Raw genomic sequence first — 23,014 nt, forward strand, 5'->3', positions numbered from 1 at the left:
TCGAATATTCAATCAAATAAACAATGATTATTGATTTCCCAGTACTGAAAAAACCACTTCAGCAACGTACATATTTCAGTCGTAACGGAAAATTCTATTGAAAACTTATAAAGGTTTATGGTAGAGAGAATTGATACGTACTTGAAAATTACCATTTTTGCGTGTACTGTCTCCTTATATAACGAATTTTGAGTAACAGTTTCATGAGAAATTTTCACTAAACCTGTTTTACTATACATTAACTTCTTCAAACGTTCGATAATATCAAGTTAGTATTGAACATGTCTGAAGAAGCTGATAATAACAATCAAAAAAGTTAATCTCAGTTAATATATCGTGCACATGAATGTGTTATTTCATGAAATCAATATATTATAATAATCTCGTGTCAAGGTGTTTGTGGTCACATGAAACGGCTAGACCAGGGCTTCTAAAACTTTTTTCTTTCACGACCCCATTTATGATTGCGAGTTTCCGGAGCTAAATATAAAATGAAGATAAATGAATATTTTTCGATATTTATTTATTGGGTAACAATATACACATGAAAATATATAGTTTTAGAATTCGTTTAGAAACATACAAAAATATTAAATTGAAAATTGCACAAAAAGTTGTGGAATTGTATTTATTATAGTTACAAAAATTATATGCCTCATCTAGATGTGTATTTAAATACTTGACATTAACATCTCTCGCGACCCCAGAATTTTGCTTCGCGACCCATAGTTTAAGAAAGCCTGGGATAGACCAATATTCATGAAATTTTCTGAACATATTTGGCAGATGATTTAACGACATTTTTTGTTTTTTTTTTTTCATTCGGTAATAAATTTTATTCACTATACAATTACATAATTCATTCATTTCCATCAAGTAATAGGTCAAAGTATTCGTAATACTGTATTTTTATTGCAATTCATTAGTCTATTGCAAAAATTCTCAAAGTGGACCCCTAGGGGTCCATGAGAGACTCTATGTCTATTGGCGTGACCAAGAAATGGGGGTCCACAATTCGTAAGCAGGGTAATTGCAGGGGGTCCACCAGAGCCAGAAAAATTTTGAAAGCGGTACATGATAAAAAGAGTTTGAAAACCTCTGTTCTATCGCTACTTCTTATACTTGTCAAATTCATTGTCCCAACTGAATATACTTGTTAGTGTCTGAAATATTTATAAGAAGCAATAGAGATTGTCCGTATTCGCAAATTTATATCGGATAAATATTAACATACCATTGAGTGTATGCAGACCATTGAATTAATTCTCTTAAGTATTTGACGATGTGATCCATTCAAGAGGAAAACATCTTCGGATGAATTCAGAGAACTGAAAACGTTAAGACATTATTTGAAACGTCAGGTATTGGAAATGAAATCTGGAATATTGCGACGTTTTCAGAAGGACTCCGATTTAGAGTAAGTGGATTTGATACTGGAGAAAACCTTTTGAAGAAAGGTTTTTTTGTCAAAAGAAAATATTGAGAAATTTCAACAGTCGATTAACTTCGCTTTTCTCCATTGATTCAAAGAAATAAACTTATTTGGAATTTATATTGACAATAAATTGAATTGGATGTATATTGTCCCGTTATGCTTGTTACACCAGGTATACAGGGTGTTTTCTAACTACGATACAAAACTTCAGATTCGTTAGGTCGTTTTGAGACAGAAATTTCTTATGAACATATATGTCCGAAGTTGCTCCGTTTCTGAGGCGTTGGAGTTAAAAAAAAGGATATTCATGAAATATTATAAATATCCTCACACCAACAATTTTGGGAAAAAAAGTATGTACTAAAAATACAAATTTTTTGTCGCTTGTGTTTTCTTCATATCTAGCTTCGTTATCGAGAAACAAAATTAAAGTAATTCAGTAATTTATTCATTCAATAACATACTCGTACATGAAATATTTCAAATAATATATATCAGAATTATCTCGCTGAATGTATGGGTTATACCTAGGTTTGAAAAAAGCCTGTATTGAGCTTTTCCATCTATTCAGCAGGATTATGAATCATGTACATCTCAAATACACAAAATGGATATGCATAATAAATACAATGCGTCAAATCGGAGGGCAGTACAATTCTAATGGATTTCGTGAGTTGTTGGCAGGAGAGCTAGAAAAAGCTGTATTTCAAATTTAAAATATAACAATTGATATGGAAATGATAGCAATGGTGTACAGTATTCATTTTAGAAGTATTATTTCATATACCTGCTTTGGAGACCAGCTGACAGTGATGGTGTTGTCATACTAGTGAAAGTCATCATGACATGCACTTTATTTATGGATATGGAAATGCGGAAGAAGTACGTAGAATTCACCAAGACAGATATCTTAACAGAGTAATTCCATGTGTTGAAACATTTAGAACTCTAAATTCAAGATTATATGGGAGTTTTGATAAAAAGGCAGGTGGTGAAAGACTAGAAACTGTAACAATGCCTGAATGCGTGAAAAAAAGATCCTTCAAATAGTACAATGAAGAATGCACTGCAGCTCAAAGTCAGCCCAAAATTCTAAAAAGAAACCTCTTATACCCATATCACATACAGTTGGTTTAAGCTCTACCGTCTTGGGATTTTCACCCAAGATCAATGTTTTGTAGGTGGTTGATCCACACAATAATAATTTCTTGTCAAATATTTTATTTACTGACGAAGCAAATATTTCACGGGATGCTATCATGAACTTTCACAATGACCATTTTTGGGAGATGAAAATCCCCACGTTATTAGAGAAATTCATTCTCAGAAACAATTTTCGCTGATTGTTTAGTTATGAATGATTGGTGGTTACCTAATTGGCCCATCTTTTCTACCAGGAAGATTTACAGGTGAATCCCACATGGACTTTTTGCGAAATCATTTACCGATTTTGTTGGAAGAAGTGTCGGTACGTGTACGAGGCTCCAGCTCATTTCAGGGATCTTACTCGTCAGCATCTCAACATCACCTACCCTAATCTCAATCAGGATCTCAAAAGTAGCCATCTGGCAGTCCTGATATGGAGCCTCTAGATTTCTATTCATAGGATCATCTGTACTACATGTGAATAACTTGAGGAATCGAATAATTGATAATTACAATGTCATGAGGAATACTCCAGGTATTTTTGAACGTATTCTAAAAACACTTCATCGTGAGATTTTCACTAAACAATTTCACGAAAACGCAACACGTGTTTCGCAATACAATGGCTTCTTCGGGCGTGTTTTCACGGCTTTTGGTTTTTATTTTGTAAATAGTTTTTAGAAGTGATTTTCTTTTTTCGGAAACGAAGCTTGTGAAAACACAGTCGACAAAAAGTTGTATTATCAGTTGCTTGATCTGAAGAAATAAAAAACTACAGAAGAAGTCAGCGGCGTTCTTTTTTTGTTGATATTGTTGGCTGCGGTGCCGACTGAGACGCCACTGGACCTAATAATTTTAATCTAGTTCGTTAAAATGTTGTGGGTATTTTTGTTGGATAGATTGTGAACTAGGACTCGGAGGTTAGATGTGGATGGCTTTGGGTCATTGGCCTACATCCTTGCAAGCCTTTTAATGGAAGACCGAAACTAAGGCTATTGACAGGTACGACCACAAACCCTCTTGCTGGTTCAGACACGTAGATGACATTTTTGTCAAATGACCCTACTGCTCCGAAACTCTCCATAATTTCCCTGAGCATCTCAACGACCTTCACCCTCAAATATAAAATTCACAATGGAAATTGAAACCAATAACTTCTTTTCATTCCTAAATGTCATCATCACAAAATCTAATAACTCCTTCACCCACATGGTCTACAGGAAACCAACACACACAAATAGATACCTCAACCCCCACCATCATCTAGCACAAACCAACTCCGTCTTGAATTCTCTCATCTACAGATCTACTAACCTCACAAACCACCACAACAAACCACAAGAGCTGGCCCATTTCAAATCAGCTCTCCTTCAAAATGTATTCACAAACTTCTCCGTCCAGTCCCAAAAATCCAAAAGACAGCAATGTTCCCCACAAAGCTTTTCTTTCCTACATTAAAAATGTAGATGACAAAATTAGCCAAATTCTCAAAACAGGACATAAAAACGATATTCACCGCCAACAATTGAATTTCCACATTCCTTCGTTTCCCCAAAGACAAAATTGTTGATGAATCTCAGGGTATATATGAAATTTCATGCTCCGATTGCGATAAAACATACGTAGGCCAGACTAACAGACATGTGACAAGTAGAGTATATGAGCATCAACTTGCTGTATAAAAGTCAGACCCATCCCCAGTCCTGTCCAAACATCTTCAAAAAACAGGATACAACATAGACTTTGCGGATTCTAAGACCACTACAAGCTCGGATAATTCGCCACGCCATCGAATTCAAAAAGCGACCTTTCTGCCTGAACAAACGTAATGACGGTCAGAGACTTCCAACTCCCTGAAGATCTCCAATTTCCCGATGCTCAACCCCACCAAGACGTTCAGTGATGGTAATCACCCGAACCAACGCCCCCACATTTTCACTTCAGTAGCTTCCACCGACATAAATACCACCGAACACCCATCGACACCTCACTTCAATCTAAGGAGTAGGCGGATTGAGATCTCAGAGATAACTCTTGAAAAGACCTGGGGAGTAGGCAGATTAAGGCCCTGGCGTCAAGTCACATCAAATTCTTGAAAATGGCTCCAAAATGAGAGCGGAAACGTCGAATACAAAACTCCAGACGCGGTTCAACCCGAACTCAACGACAACAATGTTGGTGGTTTGACCAATCAACCGACAACTGAGGTAGCAGAAGTTTGGGAAGCTATTCTGGAAACTATTTCTGTGTTCCTTCATGTGAGCTATGAACGTTCTTCCGGTTTGACCTATATAAAACATCGGACATGACCCACATGATAATTTATACACTACCGATTTTACTGAAACTGAACTTGTGCATGTAGTACCTTGGGATAGGTACAGAGGCAAGTTTATATTTTTGTTCTGGGCATCCTGGAGGTGTTTTTAATTCACCTGTGATCGGACAGCAAAAATAATTGGTTTATGAACTGAGAGATCAACAGAAACTAACCAACACATAAATGAATGAAAATTTGATTGGATTAGCTCTGACAAAGCAACGTCCAAGAATCTCCTCTGAGAAAGACTCACTTTTTTCATGGTCTGCATAACTGAGACCACACGTGCCTGAAAGGTGATGAAGCTGTTAAACTCTCTTGCAAGCGATTTCATCAGACATAAATTCATCACTGACATTGCTGCCAGTGATGAATTTATGTCTAATGAAATCGATGAAAAACGAAAACGATGAATACCTGGACTGTAACAAAAATTTAGGAAATCAAACGAAATTGGTTTATTTCAAAGTATTTCTACTCGTATAGTTTCTACATGTTGCCAAATATTTTGAATTTTCTGTATGAGGTATATGCAAATATTAACATTGGAGATGTAGCTGCGGCAGTCTTCTGCGATTTCGCAAAAGCGTTCGACTGTGTTAACCAAAATTTACTCCTGCATAAGTTGTTTTATTGTGGTTGTAGAGGAAAAACGCTCGAGTGGTTTCAGTCATATTTAACCGAACGAAGTCAGATGGTGAGGACAAACGAACTATCAAAAAAAACTAGAAATCAATTCGGATGTGCCACAAGGTTCAGTACTAGGCCAGATCCACTTTCTTGTATATATTAATGACTTATTAACTATAGATATATCCGGCAAACTAACTCTTTTTGCAGATGGTACCACAATTTTGTGGCATAGTGTATCAGTGGATAATCTTCATGAAAACATATCCAGAGACATTTTAATTATAAAGTCGTGGTGTGATTCAAATTTATTATCATTCAAAATCAGCAAAACAAATATGATCTCTTTTGAATGTAATCCTGACAATTTACCCTTATATAGCTAACGGAACTATTGAAAATAAAGATTGCGCTAGGTTTCTGGGACTTTATATAGACGAAGGTCTGAAATTCAAAAACCAAATAAAAAAACTGAGGGCTACAGTTACCTCGGGGTGCTATGCACTGAGAGTTATATCTAGAGAACTTGGAAGCTCTACAGCAAAAACTGCGTATCATGCTATGATAGAGACGCACCTGAAATTCGGTATACCTTTTTGGGGGGGGTGCAGTTCCCACCTTCTTAATTCTATTTTGAAATTACAAAAAAGATCAATCAGACACATATACAAGATGAATCCACGTGAATCATGCAAGCTAATATTTAAAGAAAAACGAATATTAATATGAACAGTGTTAGCACTCTTTATTTTGGAAACTGTGTGTCTTTCGAAAACATATATTGCGATATAACAACAATTATTTCCATTATAACACCCGCATGAGTAACAAAAATAACTTGAAACTGCCTATCCCTTCCTCCGCATTAATCAAGGATTCTTTTTTTTATAACGGTGATGAAATGTACAATCACCTGCCTGAATGTCTCAAAGAAGCAAATCTGAACATTGAATATTTCCGAAAAGACATCAAAGGAGTTTTAATCAGCAGGCCCTATTATAGCTTGCAGAAATTTTACGGTGATCATATCTAATTGATATTTCTTGTTTATTTTACTTATAGTATGTATTCGTACATGTGCTAGCGTATTTTCGCATACATTTATTTATTTATTTTGTACTATATGTTTGTATATACCTATGACAAAAATCTCACTGAGAAAGATTTGTTAATGTTGTTTTTAGTTTTAATGTCTTTTGTGAGTCTATATTTTCAAATATATTTTATATCTTAGCTATGTAAACTCTGTCAATAAGAATACCTTCTTGAGACAATAAAGTATAAATTATGATCATTATTATTATTATTATTACTCATATGGAAATTACCATGCCTGAAATGCCTAAATGTTTCTGGTCCAAAATACTAGTCTCCGTTTCTTTGAACTTTCAGAGGCGAAAACAACACACAAATTTCTTGCTCAAAATGATGACTATGTAAATATAAATTTTTGGATCTAAATAATCATCCCATCATTTCAAATCGATTACATCAATTACTTCATTGTTATTTTCATAAATGATTAATGTGTTTCTGTTATTCGTGACTGTCTATTTCTGTATATTCATAGGATGTCCTTGTATAAGGCACTGAAATCATTATGAACCATAAATTATGAGTTAGTGTTCAATTCAATCTACTTAGAAACATTACATTTCATGAATCTTCATCTCATGCTTCACTAATGAAACCTCCAAACAAATATGACACAGTGACCACACTCATTCAAACATCTCGTATACGTATATTCAAAACAAAAATATAGTCAAACAACCGTCCTCTCATTTCGAAATTACTCCCTGCAAAATTCAATTAAGAAGCCAATCCGTAAAGCAAATATTTGAAAAGCTATTTCAATTTAATAATGTAAATTGAGAATTGAATGTTTTTCAAGGGTGAACTGTGTCCCTTAATTCCCTTGTTATTATTGAAATCACATTCAAAATGTATTCGTTCAACTCTATTCTGGATTGTCATGTAGATATCAAAGGAAAATCCACCTAATTGCGATCGATACCTTATGCAAAATTGTCAATTATTAAAAAAAACTCTTCATTCCGAAGCATGCTGTGGCAAATTTTCAAGGGCACACTTATGTGAAGCCATTATATGAAAACAGCATATAAGCGGCTTCTTTGAATTTTCTCCTAAGCCAGCGTTCCTCCTTGTGGATGATTTCAGCTTGAGATCACTTGATGATATGTTGATAGGTCCAAACATGTCCTGCTATTCCTGATTTGCTGGTTTCTCCTCGTTGTGTGTGGTCTCTTAGTTTCACCGATGTATGATTCTCCGCACTCGCAGGGTGTCCGGTAAATGCAATTCTTGGAATTGCAGTTCGCGTTTGGTGACCTGGTTTTCATGGACTGTCTACGGATAGTGTTTCCGGATCTGAAGCAGGTTCTGATGTTATATTTCGACCCAATTCTTCTTCGACAATCCTCTGATGTAGGGAAGTACAAGTACTGGTTGTGACAAGAACCGCACAAGGAAGAGAAGCCGCCACAACCATTACTTGTACTTCTCTACATCACAGGATTGTCGGAAAGGATGAGAAAAATTGTGTCCAAGTATAACATCATCCACAAGGAGGAACACTGGTTTAGAAGAAAATTCAAAGAAGCCGCTTATATGCTGTCCAATAATGCATTTAGTTAAACTGGGGTAGATATACGCAACATATGGAAACCTATAATCAAGCGAAATACGACCAACGCCCGCCAAACGGCCAGCTTCCGCTGAAACGATGAAGCGGAGAGAGGTGAAAGCACTCGAATGACCAATAAATAGTCAGATCTCGGAGACGTCAGCACCCGAAGACGAACACCCAAACAATCGAAACGTCATGAAGTAACTTGAAATTCTTTAATTTTTAATTTTCATTTCGTGTTATCAAATTTTCATTTTCATTTCTTACAACCCGATAACCTCGGATGACGTTCGAAAAGCCCTTGTGGTTTCCAAAAAGTTTGCTGCTCCGGGCATAGCTGATTCAGGACTGGTTCGTCGAGAGACGGATCGTCCTTATCCCCAATGAAGGGGGATTTGTAGATTCCCAAAAATAACAGACCGATACAATGCTCTAATTTGTGTCATAATTTGTTCATCAGCATCCTATACATTCAAATACTCACCGCAGTGAACCTGTTCATTGATAAATGTGTGACGATAGAGTTTGAGCGTGGCCTCTCTATGGCCTGGATCGATCATCGCGAGACATTTGATAAAACATCGCATGAGCTTCTCTTGCATTTGCTTAGATACTTTGCGGTACCCGACAAAATAGTGAGATGCCTTCAAGAACAGTATCCACTCTGCCGGACTCACGTCACCATAACATCTGGTCAGGTCAGAGTACAAACAGAGCGGATCTTCAGAAAGGATGTATTTCGGAGCGACCCCACCAGTCCCCTACTTTTCTGCGTTTCGCTCTTGCCATCATTCGTTGCCTTCAGAAATACTCGACGGTTTAACTGTCGCACCCCCTTATGCCCCATCAGTCTTTGAGGGTGGTGAAAGAGTCGATATAAAATTTGGAATAAACAAATATACAAATGCAAATGGTTACAATAGTAAAGCAGTCAGAAACTGACGGGTCATTATGGTCTGCCAGGATGGTGTTTATAACACCTTAGTTCACCACCGTCGCATAATGGGTATAGAAGCTCCCGATACAAGGTGCAGGGCCTACCGCGAGGCGTCTGAAACCCTAATGCACTTGCTGTTAACATATCAGCATATACAGTCTCAACCTATATTCATTGACATAACGTAGCCCTGAGAGTATTTCATTATCATCACGGCACATGATTCTCGCACCCAATGTTCACCCACCTCATGGTGTGGTAGGTAGTCATTGGTTAATCATGCTGGCGCACCTTCTCAAATGTGTCTTAGCTTCGGAGACAAGGCCTGATCGTGCGAAAATCAATAATAGTAAATTCTTATCGACTTTTCTGATAACTAGCTGATAAACACAATTCAGGTCATTCAATTGCGAAGAATTCAGGACTCGAATAGCGTAATTTTTATCGTTTATCCAATAAAGTGTGTTACAATCTATAAACTCTGAGGTTATTTTAATGAAATATACTTAGAGTGACAGAAGTTGTCGGCCTAGATTCTTCTAATTCTCCTTAATTTGTATAATAATACTGATTCAACAGTTCCAGATTTTCAAACTCCTCATTATGTGACCTCTTTCTATCGCACAGCAGGTTTTCAGACTTTTGTTCGAATATCTTCATTTTTCGACAAACAGTAAAAGTATTCTGAGCATGAAAATTGAAATATATCTGGGTGTGTTATCAACATAAAAAAATTTAACAACAGTATTACAATATCTTGTAAAGATAACGAATTTAGAAGTGTAGACGGTTAATAAAATGGGACCCAGAATTGCCCCCTGTGGTACACCTCGACGTAATGACAATATAAATGACAGAAATACAAACATTTTCCCATATGACATGAATAAACCCATTTTTTTCTGGTTTGAAGTTACCTTATGCCTCATGCGACATTTTTACAGGACTGTTGCGGATGCTCTGAAAAAGGGAGAGAAGGTTGAAGCTGAATCTTTTGAATGTGTAACAATATACTTCAGTGATATCGTTGGATTCACAGAATTGTCTGCTGTTAGTACTCCTTTACAAGTAATCGATTTGCTCAATGATCTTTACACTTGTTTTGACTCAATCATATCCCACTACGACGTTTATAAGGTGAGTTTTCACGAGTCCTGTTGATACATATTGTCCTGTTGATACATTTTGTTTTCATTTTTTTTCTGTTATCAGAACCGTATTTGTTACAACCACAGTTATCCATTTTTTTGGCATAATCAATATGCCAGATGTTATTTCTCCGAATTGAAAAAATTGTTATCAAACTCAGAACCATTATTTCCAGCGCAGAACGTTATTTGCAGCGCTCCAAAATGTTCAATGTTATATTTGCAAATTGAAATCGTGTTTTCAGGAAAACTTCCATCACGTTATGAAGTTCAAGTATTTCAAGTTTCTGCTACAGCTAAGACATTATATTTTTTTCTAATGTGTGTTATTTTTTGAAGGCTGTAAGAAATTCTGATTGCAAATATTTATTCTGAAAACTCGTTATTTCTTATAACTTATAACTTATTATTTCCAAAAAACGATTGGAAAACACGGTTGGATTATTGATTTTCCTGTCTGTTGCGTGGATCAATATTCAAGAATGTATCCAAGTATAGAGATTTTCAATCAGTACTTTGCATCTCTTTGGGAAAATTGAAATCAATATGCGTTTTTGTCCAGTTTTTTCTATATCAACCAGATTCGAAGGTTGAACAATAATGAAAGTTCCTATTCTACGACATTTCATATATCTCATCCAATAATTTCATTGCAGGTCGAAACAATCGGAGACGCTTACATGGTTGTGAGTGGTTTGCCATTGAGAAATGGCGATCGACATGCTGGTGAAGTAGCTTCCATGGCGCTCCATTTGCTCACTAAAATAAAAAAATTCCAGATTAAACATAGACAGGGTGAAGTTCTACAACTGAGGATAGGAATTCACTCAGGTTGGTCTGCTAAACCCTCAGAAAAGTTTTAACATTTTTGTTTGCATTTCCTCATCAACAGGTCACGTGGTTGCTGGTGTGGTCGGTCTAAAGATGCCCAGGTACTGTCTCTTTGGAGATACGGTGAACACTGCATCCAGGATGGAAAGTTCAGGTCAAGCTTTCAGAATTCACATATCGCATGCAACTTATTTGCTTTTACAAAGACTTGGTGGATATACTTGTGAGGAGAGAGGAGTTATACCCATCAAGGTGAGAATCATGGAGGAGGGAACTGATAAATTTATTTTTTTCGGTAGTATCAGCACCCAAAGAATTGTTGAATATCATAACGCAATCTTTGTTGAATTCAGCGAAAAGGGACCAAGTAAGTTCCAAATACAATTGTTTTCTTCCAACCATTTGGTTTTTAATTCAATCCAGAATGTTCAATCTTTGGAGTTGAACAATATAGATCACAAAAATATAGGAAGAGAAACCATAACAAGCAGTTTTTCCATTCACCAGAAATGCAGTACTCTTTTCGACGCGCGTTTCACCAACCAAATTGGCGTCTTCACAAGATGAAAAAAGTCAATTCCTAACTCTGAACTGTCGATTCATATCTAACGGTACATACTTTCACCTTCCGTTACACGTCGAAGATTTTGGGTAGAAAATTGCTGAATTTTTTTTTTCGTGAAAGTTAACGAAAATTTCAACAGAGTGATTCATAAATGAAAATTCAGTACGGGTGGTCCCAGAAATACCTGACCCAACAAAGAAAACATAGGTATTTATTCATTTTTAGTAATATAGCTAGGAGAGTTCTGAGTCATTTCTTATGAAAAAATACGTGCAAATTTGAGCAGGTGCATTCTTGCGATTTTGGACCTCAGGCCCAGTTCACACGGAGGGGACAAAGGTCCGCGCCTTGTTTCTTGCAGATGTCCATTCTGTGTTATTGGGCTTTAGACTTCCCGAGCCCACCCGAGCAATCGTGCGTACAGCGGGAAATTCAAATCAGTAGATGAACAACGTATGTACGAACTGAAAATTCCGTGAATAGTCTTATGAAGCTGAACTTTTTACAATTTTCGTGACATCCGATCGAAACCTTGTGGTACACCCAACTCAAGGTACGTGTGTTTCAGAGAGTGGGAGAGAGAAACATGTGACGTAATCGATGCAGAGAAGGATGGAATGAGTATCGGAGAGATTCAAAGAGCGTGGACCCCCTTGGGACTCCGCCCGCTCCTCGGGCCCCACCCTTCAGGCCTTCACCCTGGAGTCTCCTTGTCGCGTACCAGTCACGTAGTCATCGGCAGCTGAGGGAATTTCGAAATTTATCGAAATGAGAGTCGAACTCAGGTTGTCGGCATGGTAGACGTTGTCCTTAATCTCGTCACCAACTTGAGATCTTGGAAGTAATTGCGAATTGTTGATATTTATGGCGGTTGATTTTTCTTAGCCGAAATCGACTCATTCTCTATACTTGACCGTATTTTTTTATTTTCGTAGAATCTTACGAAAATTGTGACGTCATTTCCATGTAAAAGATAGCAAAATATCCTTAGATTTGGAGAAGAATTTATGTTTCATTAAAAGGTGTGTGAGTGTGTGTGTGTGTGTGTGTTTAAGAGTGAGAGTGAGTGTGTAAGAGTGAGGTCAAACATACGTTCATCTACTGATATGAATTTCCCTATGTAGGCGCAGTAGCTTCGGATTGGTCGACAGTATGAAGGCAAAAGTGAAGGAGTGGGCTCTGAAAATCTAAGGCCCAATTGACACAGAATGAATGTCTGGCCGAGATGAGGCACGGAGCTTTGTCCAAAAATCGCCGGAATAGACCTGCTCAAATTTGCACGTGTTTTTCTATAAGTAATGGCTGAGAACTCTCCTAGCTATATTACTATTTTTCCAAATAATTTCGTTGCAGCTCTATACACCTTTCTCAGCGACGTTCAATGATTTCGATACCGTTTTCATAATGAGGAATTGTCTTGCTCCTCAAAATAGCCATCAACTGCTGACATCACTTTTTCATCTTTGAAAAATCTTTGACCAATGAGCCATTTTTTTAAGTTTTGGATCAAAAGATTCCGAAACACTTTTTTCTTTGCCTAATGCGGCCGTTTTTGCTTGATTTCTTTACTCAAACGTTGCAATAAGTTCGAATAATATTTACTCTCGATAGTTTTACCTTTTTTTAAGATAGTCAATGGAAATTATTTCACGCGCATCCCGAAAAAACGATTCCATGCCCTTGCCTGTAGATGAAACGGTCTTCGCTTCCTTTGAAACCGGTTTTCCCTGTTGAGTCTACTGTTTTGATTGTTTTTTTTCCTCGAGTTTGAAGTGATGAACCTATGTTACATCCATGGTTATGAAACGACACAAGAATTCGGCTTTGTTGCTGTGGAACTTCGCTGAACACTCAACTAAAACATTTTCACGACACTGTTTTTGCTCGGAAGTGAGCAAACGCGGCACCTCTGTCTCGCGCACTTTCAGTCGACGATCATTCAGTACCGCTTCGTGGATTTCCTTCAATGTTTCTGGAGTCGTCACCGCATTTGACCGATCACTTGGATGCTCGTCGTGGCAGCTAGTACGGTCTTGCTTGAACTCTGCTACCCAATATTTTACTGTTGTGAACAAAGGAGCAGACTCAGTCAGAGTAGAATCCAATTCAGCTTCCATATTGGTTGGGCTGAGGCCTTTCAAATAAAAGTATTATATTACAACTCCCGAGGAGTTGTCCTCCTAGGTCATCGTCCATCCTGTCCTCTCCAGAAAGGTGGACAGGTCACAAGGAGACATCTCCTTCATATCGGCAGGTGTAGGTTAAAACTCGCCGAACACACACTCTCTTATTGACGATATCTCCGGACACTCGCATAAGACATGACTGACAGTTTCATCTTTCCGTTCACACATCTTGCACAGAGGTGTGTTCACTAGACCCATAATATGGAGGTGTTTCCTTAGTTTATAGTGGCCAGTCAGAAATCCTTCTGTTTTAAGTATAGGTTTTTCCAGATATTTCTTCGGCACCAGCTTCCCAGGGCAAGACTGTATTGTTTGATTCCATCCCATATCTTTAGGGATTGAGCATGAGTATGACGTTAGGTTAGTTTCGCAATCATCGAAGTCATGAGGCCGTAGGTATCACTGGGTCTTGAAGTTCTTAGCCCATCCGCTTTTTTGGCTAGAGAGTCGGCAATGCGATCACCTTCACTCCTGTCTTGCCCTTTAACCCACCTCTAGATAATGCTATTATCTACTACAAAAGCAAGCCATGGACCTGGTCTACCCAAATTCAAGATGCGATAACGTCAGTTATAAACATTGTCATATTTGGATGGATCAACCAATAATATTGCTCGTTTTTTGAAGAAAGAATGCGCAAATGTAGCTTACAGAACGAATAACAGTCTAAGTGAATTAATCAAAAACAATAAAGACAAAACTTCGGTATCGGATAGATCAGGAGTATATAAGCTGACTTGTGGCTCTTGCCTAAAACTGTATATTGGCCAAACAGGAAGAACATTTTCCCAAAGAATCAAAGATCATAGAAGTTGTTTTGTAAATAGTAAGACCAATTTCAAATTTACAAATCACCTTTTAGCAGAAGAACATGAGTTGAATCATGAATACGACGTGTTACATTTAGAAGAGAAGAGTTTGAAACTCAATCTTCTAGAAGGTTTAGAAATTAGTAGATTCAGGAATTTGGTTAATTTACTGAATGGTCAATAAGAATTGAATATTGAATATTTTTTCAAATGTGGAAACTGGGACATGAGATCAGGTAATTTAATTCATTACAAACTTAGGTAAGAATCAGGGACTTGAAAGGTAGGTACTTCAAATTGTAGAATAAGGTATTTCCAGCATTGAATATGTAGAATATAGTTAGTAAATACACGCCCGAAGAAGCCATTGTATGGCGAAACACGTGTTGCGTTTTTGTAAAATTGTATAGTGAAAATCTCACAGTAAAGTGTTTTTTAAATACGTCAATTATGGATTTTCATCAAATAGCCAACGATGACTGCCTTCTGCATTTCTTCGGCCAAGATGTCTGCCGTAGTGCAGCAAATTGACATGACATTGCGATTCGAGCATAGACAGATCATCATTCCACTAAGGACTCCAATAATCAGAACAACCATCTCAACAGAGTGGTCTGGATAAAGTCTGCGGAGTTCGAAGAAACAATCTCGATATTTCATCTGTTACTCCTACTGTTCTCGACTGTATTCGTCTCACAGGTATCCCACGACAAATATCGAACTACGCCAGACTCACTAGTAAGTTCAACACTTCGGATTCAATATACCCCGGAGAAAGCACTGGAGATATAGTCTGACAATGCTACGCTGGACATGCTGAATTTGCTTCTCAGGTTCTGTTTTTTGTTGAACGTTTCTCTTTCTACTTATTGTTTCTTGAAATATCCATAATACATTCTATGAATTGAAGGGGTTGTATTTTTAAGAGTGATTGATTTTTGGGAAAGAATGTTTTTGGCAATTCAAATAAGATTCCTCTTGGCTGGGATTAAATCAAATAGGTGAATAAATGTCATTACGATGTCATCGATGACATAAGCAGATCAAGCTTATTCCGTGACATTAAAAAATCGTAATTCATGAATAAATTGTGTGTATTTTCTATAATGTTATCCAATTTGGTACTGAAGAGCCTTGGGGTAAGTGTCTTGAGGCGAAACTTCGGTGTATACCAGTGAGTATGACAGTGTTCTATGTGAGTGCAATTTGTTACCATTCATTCAAAGTAGAACTCATGTGAATGATATCTGATTCTTATTCCTCAACAAATGTTCGATATACAAACTGAATAGAGAAAAGTATCTTCTGTATAATTCAGTGTTCATATAGAAGTATTTGTTTCGAAAGAACTTTTTTCTTTCGTGTAATTCAATGTTTATATGAAAGTAGCTGTTTCAGGAGGACTTTCTTTCAGTTTGTGTCTGAAAGTTACTTCTTTGCATGATCTACACATCCATGTATAGAGTTACTTTAAAAAATAAAATTAAAAACTGTTCTAAATCATATAAAATGAAGCATAGTGAAATTAAAAGAAATAGTGGATAACAAAGGGTTTAATTAAGAGTATAAATCACAGAAATGAGCTATTCAAACAGTACAAAATGAACAAAATTGATGTCATCCTAAAAAATGAATATTTGAGATATCGAAATATAGTTAATACATTAATAAAAAAAGCTGAAATCTCATATTATAAACAAAAAATCGACCTCAGTAAAGGTGATAGTAAAACCATCTGGAATACAGTGAAGGAGCTATCAGCTAACAGAAAACAAAATATTATAAACCAAATACAACATGAGAATAGAACAATTACTGATAGAGATGAAATAGTAAACTTATTCAATGAACATTATACATTGTTAAAAAAAAAAATTCGCTGAAAAAATTAGGGCGCCTGCAATTCCACCGCTGAAAGGAACGCAGACACAGTCTTCAATATTTCTTTCACCTGTAACAGAAAATTAATTAATCACAATTATAAATGATTTGAAAGACAAAAAAGCTCCCGGTTTTGATGGAATAAGAAGAGAGTTACTGAAAGAAATCAAAAACGAAATTTCAAAACCTCTCACGTTTTTGATAAACAAAATCATGGAAAATGGAGAATGGCCTGTAATACTCAAACTTGGGATAATAAAGCCACTATTCAAAAGTGGGAAGAATGATGAAATTCTCAATTACCGGCCCATTACGCTAATCAGTAATATCGCAAAAATTTTAGAAAAACTATTGAAGGTCAGAATAGTCAGTTATCTTGATAAAAACAAACTCTTATCTCAAAAACAATTTGGATTCGGTAAAGATGCAATTTGTGCGCTCACAACAAAAATATATAACAGCCTGGACAGCAAAAAACATTCCCTAGCTGTTTTTATGGATCTTGCAAAAGTATTCGACACTGTTGACCATAAACAGCTTTTGAAGGATTTGCAAGACCTAGGATTCAGAGGAAATGTACACAAGTTATTTGAAAGCTATCTGGACAACAGAAAGCAGCAGGTGATAATCGACAATACACTAAGTGAAGAAAGAATAGTACAATATGGGGTGCCGCAAGGCACAGTATTGGGACCGGTACTCTTCATTATCTACATGAATAATATACTCACCTCACAGATCAACGGAGATATCATTAGTTTTGCAGATGACACGGCAATATTCTATGAAGATGCATCCTGGAAAAATCTGAAAAAGAAAGTCGAAAGTGATATGAGTAAAAGTATAGATTGTTTCAATAAAAAAAAAAATAAACACTGAACTTTGAGGAAACTTCGTTCCTACCTTTCGCTTGTTACTCATCCCACATCCCAAATTTCAATTATCTTGAAATAAAAAATGCTGATGATATTATTCAATTAAAGTCCTCAGAATTTGTTAAATATTTAGGTGTTTACATTGATAGACACATCATATGGGATGTTCACATAAAAAAAACTGTAGGTACACTGAGGAGTATCATTTCTAAATTTATATACTTTAAAGATATATTGAATACCCACCAAATGAAAATCCTGTACCATGCACTAATAGAGTCTAGATTGTCGTATGGAATCCTAGGTTGGGGTGGTGTCGCCAGCAGTTATTTGAATCATCTAGATATTTTGCAGAAAAAGTTCCTGAAGATTTGTTTTAATAAATGTCAAACGTATTCATCGACCCTACTATATTCGGAAAGTAGAATACTGGACCTCAGACAAATCTACTTTCTACGTGTAGCGGTAGATCAATACAAAAATAAAAGTCGTTTGAGAAATATTGACCACAATTATGATACAAGGGCAAAAAAAGAAAACATGATGCGCACTGAGTACTCATCCAAAACTATTGGTCAGAGAGGATATACTCATCTGAGCACCAGAATATTTAACAATATCCCTAAGAACATCAAAGACTTAACATCAATTGTTTTATTCAAAAAAAAAAACAAAGCAGTACCTTCACGAAATAGAGAGGAAAAAAATACATAATCTGATAGACCCGAATTCCCTGCGGTAATATTCATTGAAAGATAGAAAAACTATACAAAAATGACATTGTCACAAAAAATGGTTCTCATACACATTGGCGCGCAACTTTTAAAAAATTATTCATGTTATGATCATTTAATTATTTTGTTTATGTAGTATAGAATATCATTATTACAATAGTTTGTTTAAATATAGAAATTATTTTCAAACAATTACACTAAATTGTGTTACAAAATATAACGTACCATAACCACGCGCTGGCTTCTTAGCCTTAGTGGTTCGTTTGTTTATTTCAAAATGCAATTTTTGTAGAGTATTGAATGATGTTATTTAACTTAGTACATTTGAATTTAATTAAGCAATTTGTTATTGATATAATTGTAACTTTTTTCTTTGGAAATAAACATTATTATTATTATTATTACTTATTTTCAAATTGATTACTTCCTTTCTTTCTTTGGAAGAATCCCTCATCACTTTTTTTGTATCAAGATGGAGTAGTAGAAAGCCAAAAACTTTCTTTCCCAAAAACATTTTATGAGTTTGAGACGATTTCTTTAAATTATCTAACAATTGACTTCAATCCTGAATAGGCTTCATTTCAGAAAAGAGGTATATTTGATTCCATCTACGGAAAACAAAAATATAGTAACGATCTTTTTTTCATTTTTTCAGGGAAAAGGTGATATGCAGACGTATTGGTTAGTTGGCGATGACCCAGTACAACGAATGGCAAGAATAAGGGAAGATATAATAGGTTCCAACTTATTTAGCAGTATCAGTTCGGAAAGTACGTATATATAATGTAAATTATTTCATTACGTTTATCTACATTCACTAATAGCCAATTGAATCGAAAAAATATGAACATTTCTTTCGAATATTCAAAAAAAATAAATAAACAGTCGAGGCACAAATACTTTTTCAGGAAATGTAATATACAGTGCTTTTCAGATAAAAGTATCCACCTTTGATAACTTTTGTAATACTGGTATTTAGGAAAAATCCAAAAACACGTCAATTTATGTTGGAAGGGGCAAGCATTATGGCTTATTTAAACTTACTGGAAAAGCCACCCCCTCACCCCTAGCATCATCCCTTTTTTTTTAAATACTTCTCATATTTTTATGTAAAATTTGGATACTCCTCTTTGAGCTGATTTCAAAAATGTATAATACTTGTAGGTTGAAGTGGTTAGTTTATGAGATAAACAATTTTTCTTTCAATAGTACAAATTTTACTTATTTTTTACTTTCACCTTATTTGCCTGTAATAAAATGGGTTGTACAACAGTTCAAACTCTTTAATCTTTTTAACTGTGCTATCTATTATGAAGTTACAATAAGTGTTCAAAATGAGTACCATTCACTTCCATACAATGGAAGTGAATGGTCAGAGAGGCATTTTGAAATGCCTCTCTGACATTGCCTAATACGGCTGGATTTAATTGTCGACATTCATTTTCTATCCTCTCTCGTAAATCATCCACAGATTCTGGTTGGGTAGCATAAACTTCTGTTTTTAAATACCCCCAGAAAAAAAAGTCTAGGGGTGTTGAATCCGGTGACCTAGGTGGCCACTCCATCATCTGCCCTCTTCTACCTATCCAACGAGCGGGGAATGTTTCGTTTAAAAATTGTCGTACAGGCATAGCATAGTGTGGGGGAGCTCCGTCTTGTTGAAATACCAGTAAATCATCGGAAAGGTTATCATCATTTTCTATTATTGTTGTAATACGTGGGTCAACCCCTTCCCTGAGTAACTCAAGATACGATTCACCATTTAAATTTCCGTTGATGAAGGTCCGACAATGTGGTCACCTAGGATACCACACCAAACGTTTAACTTTTAACTTTTCAGCCCAATATCTACAATTATGCCTATTTACTAAGCCATTTAATGAAAATGAGCATTCATCAGAAAAGCAAATATTGTTTAACAATTGTGGATTGTTATTGATAAATTGCGTCATTAATTCGCAAAACTCTAGACGACGATCAAAATCATCTTCATTCAACTCGTGCACCAACTTAACTTTGTATGGGTGGTACTTGAATTTATGTAGAACTCGGAAAATTGTAGAAGATGAAACACCGATCGCTCTACTTATTGTTGACAACGATTGGGGTTGTTGAGCCTCTAAGCTGACTTGCCCTAAAATTGCCACTTGGATTGCTTCGTTATTTACGAGTCCCTCTCGCTTATGCACTTTACTGCAAACAGACCCTGTTGTGGTAAATTTCTTCATCAGTTGAATTACATACTTATGAGTTGCATGTCTTCCGTCATGTAATTCGTTAAATATTCTAGCAGCAGCTCTTGCACAATTATTATTTTGGTAGTATAAACCTACAATTTCAATTCTTTCTTGCAAAGAGTAAACCATTTCAGCGAAACAAAATAAATAATGTATCAAAATACACTATCAATAGTGACTACAAATTCTAGTTGACAATGTCAAACTTCAATAAAAAGTAGAGTATTTTGTTGTTTGGATTTTTGAAGTAGAATAAATAGCACAGTTAAACAGATTAAAGAGTTTGAACTGTTGTACAACCCATTTTAGTACAGGCAAATAGGGTGAAAGTAAAAAATAAGTAAAATTTGTGCTATTGAAAGAAAAATTGTTTATCTCATAAACTAACCACTTTAACCTACAAGTGTTATACATTTTTGAAATCTGCTCAAAAAGGAGTATCCAAATTTTACATAAAAAATATGAGAAGTAATTTAAAAAAAAAGGGATGATGCTAGGGGTGAGGGGGTGGCTTTTCCAGTAAGTTTAAATAAGCCATAATACTTGCCCCTTCCAACATGAATTGACTTGTTATTGGATTTTTCCTAAATACCAGTATTACAAAAGTTATTAAAGGTGGATACTTTTATCTGAAAAGCACTGTATTTTCGACAATATATTCTTTTAAATATCTCCCGAAATTGAAAACTCTAGGTAACTTTTCATTTCGAACAATGTTGTTTTCCCAACTGATTCCCAATAAAGTAATTTTGTTCAAATAATAATATACCATATTTCACCTTGAAAATGAGGAGGCATTTGGTGTTGAACAGTTGTCCACCCGAATGGCTTGGAGATGATAAAAATTTGGAGATGGTAATGGCTTGGGAATGTGCGAAATAATTTTATAGTTTTCATCCCTCAGAAATGGCTGATAAGATTAATATCGAATCTGGGATGCCAAGAGAGTTCTAGTCCAATTTGAAAAAAATATTGACTACATCCGCATATCCCATATTGATTTCAATTTAAGAGCCACCGCTACGCTCGTTCCGCATACTTTGTCACTTACAACATAAAACCTTACTTTTAACAGTCATATCTAAAATAGATATTAAAGAATAAATATAGGCATTTGTTACAATTGATATAATATAGTTAACAATTAATTCTGTTTGAATTAATTTTTCTCGGCGACTGATGTCAAAAGTCGAAAATTGTTCGAGCTAGGGATTTGCGAGATGACACCTCTCAACGTAAGAATCCCAGCACAGAATTAGACAATATGAAATACTTTCTCATTCTCAAGTGAAAAACGGTATATTCTGTTATTGTGTCGAAATATATCGATATAACGTTGCTCCGTAAGTAATTCGATGATATTTTCAGGGCTGAGTAACAAAACTCCCGATCTGCTGCAAAGAACCGGAGTGAATTTGGAAAGCGACTGCCATTCAGATGAAAAGTGTCAGTCGTGTCATCCTCAGTCGCATTGTCCAGTTTATCAACTCCATCAAAGAGCTAGGAGGGCATTCAATCGAATAGAAAGCGAGGTAAACAAATCACTGATGTTTGAAAGAATGTTCTTTAATTTTCTTTTTATAACAATGAAAAAAATTATGATGTTTAAACAAAATGACATTTTTCCCAGTTTATTGAAATAATTTATTGATAAAGGGTATAGTGACTAAATGTTGAAGATCCATTGAGAATTATTATTTTTCTCATTGAATTTTTTTGTTTATTGTCTGTGAATAATTCATGATTAGAAATCGAAAAAATGTTTGTGGCAATCTAACTATCAGTTAATTCAGTTGTTGCACTCTAATAGGTATTCGTCTACAATGGAAATAGTGAAATTACTTGGTCAACTCTAGAGTTGCCTGTTGTCGAAACAAGAAAAGAAAATGTTTTCCTTCGTCTAGTCTCGAATGAGCCGAAAGAAAAATTCTCTCTCGTCTTGGCACAAAAACCGTTTCTTTCGACGAGAGAGGGAATTCTCTTGTCCAGTTTCGTCTTTTTTTGTTTCGGCTCGGTTGAATTATGAGGGTGATCAATTCTTTTTATGTTTTTTGTGTCCTATAACAGTCTTTACGTTATCAAGATTTAATCTCCTAAACGAACTGCTATCACAAAATTCCTTACTTTCATATTTCCGAGAGGAGTTTCGATTCATCTAGTATTAGAAAAACAAAATAAAAAAGGAAATTGAAAGAATTTTTTATTGAAAATGTAGGCGATGAATATATCAATTTTTTGAAATTATTTCTGGCATAACTTTCTTACTTCATGGTACATACCCATACAATTCTACATTTTCTAAATATACCTACTTTCCTAACGGAATCTAAACACGAAAAATAATATATTCGATTCCATTTGGCGAGCCGCACTTTCACTGAATGCCCTGTATGTTGGCGAATATCCCAAAAAAGTTGATTGCATTGGTATCTGAATATTCACGTGAAACTTTTTATGATAATTTCACTGCTTCATCTGGAAATTCCAAAGATGGGACACTCACTCTATACCGACAACTTGCTGAAGTCTTTGTTCTCTTGGTATCATCAATGTATATTTTAGTCAACCAAATAACTTTTAAGTATTCCATTGGTCGTATAAGTTTGAAGTATTTATTTAGACTCCGGAAA

General features: G+C 35.7%; 2 protein-coding genes across 2 annotated transcripts in view; one reads left to right on the forward strand and one right to left on the reverse strand.

Moving 5' to 3' along the window:
• Positions 1 to 23,014, forward strand: part of Gyc32E (Guanylyl cyclase at 32E) — a 211,426-nt gene that overhangs the window by 178,945 nt on the left and 9,467 nt on the right. The window contains exons 17-21 of the mRNA XM_074183625.1: positions 10,063 to 10,255; positions 10,923 to 11,097; positions 11,159 to 11,349; positions 18,803 to 18,917; positions 21,753 to 21,916. Of these exons, the coding sequence (XP_074039726.1) occupies positions 10,063 to 10,255; positions 10,923 to 11,097; positions 11,159 to 11,349; positions 18,803 to 18,917; positions 21,753 to 21,916 (838 nt within the window). The remainder of the gene's footprint in view (positions 1 to 10,062; positions 10,256 to 10,922; positions 11,098 to 11,158; positions 11,350 to 18,802; positions 18,918 to 21,752; positions 21,917 to 23,014) is intronic.
• LOC141485938 (uncharacterized) overlaps positions 1 to 23,014 on the reverse strand; it is a 171,191-nt gene that overhangs the window by 139,359 nt on the left and 8,818 nt on the right. The window lies entirely within an intron of this gene.

Source organism: Leptinotarsa decemlineata, unplaced genomic scaffold (genome assembly GCF_025532065.1).
Source record: "Leptinotarsa decemlineata unplaced genomic scaffold, Ldec_3_MD MMD2_P_RNA_scaffold_2, whole genome shotgun sequence".
NCBI classification, from domain to species: Eukaryota; Metazoa; Arthropoda; class Insecta; order Coleoptera; family Chrysomelidae; genus Leptinotarsa; species Leptinotarsa decemlineata.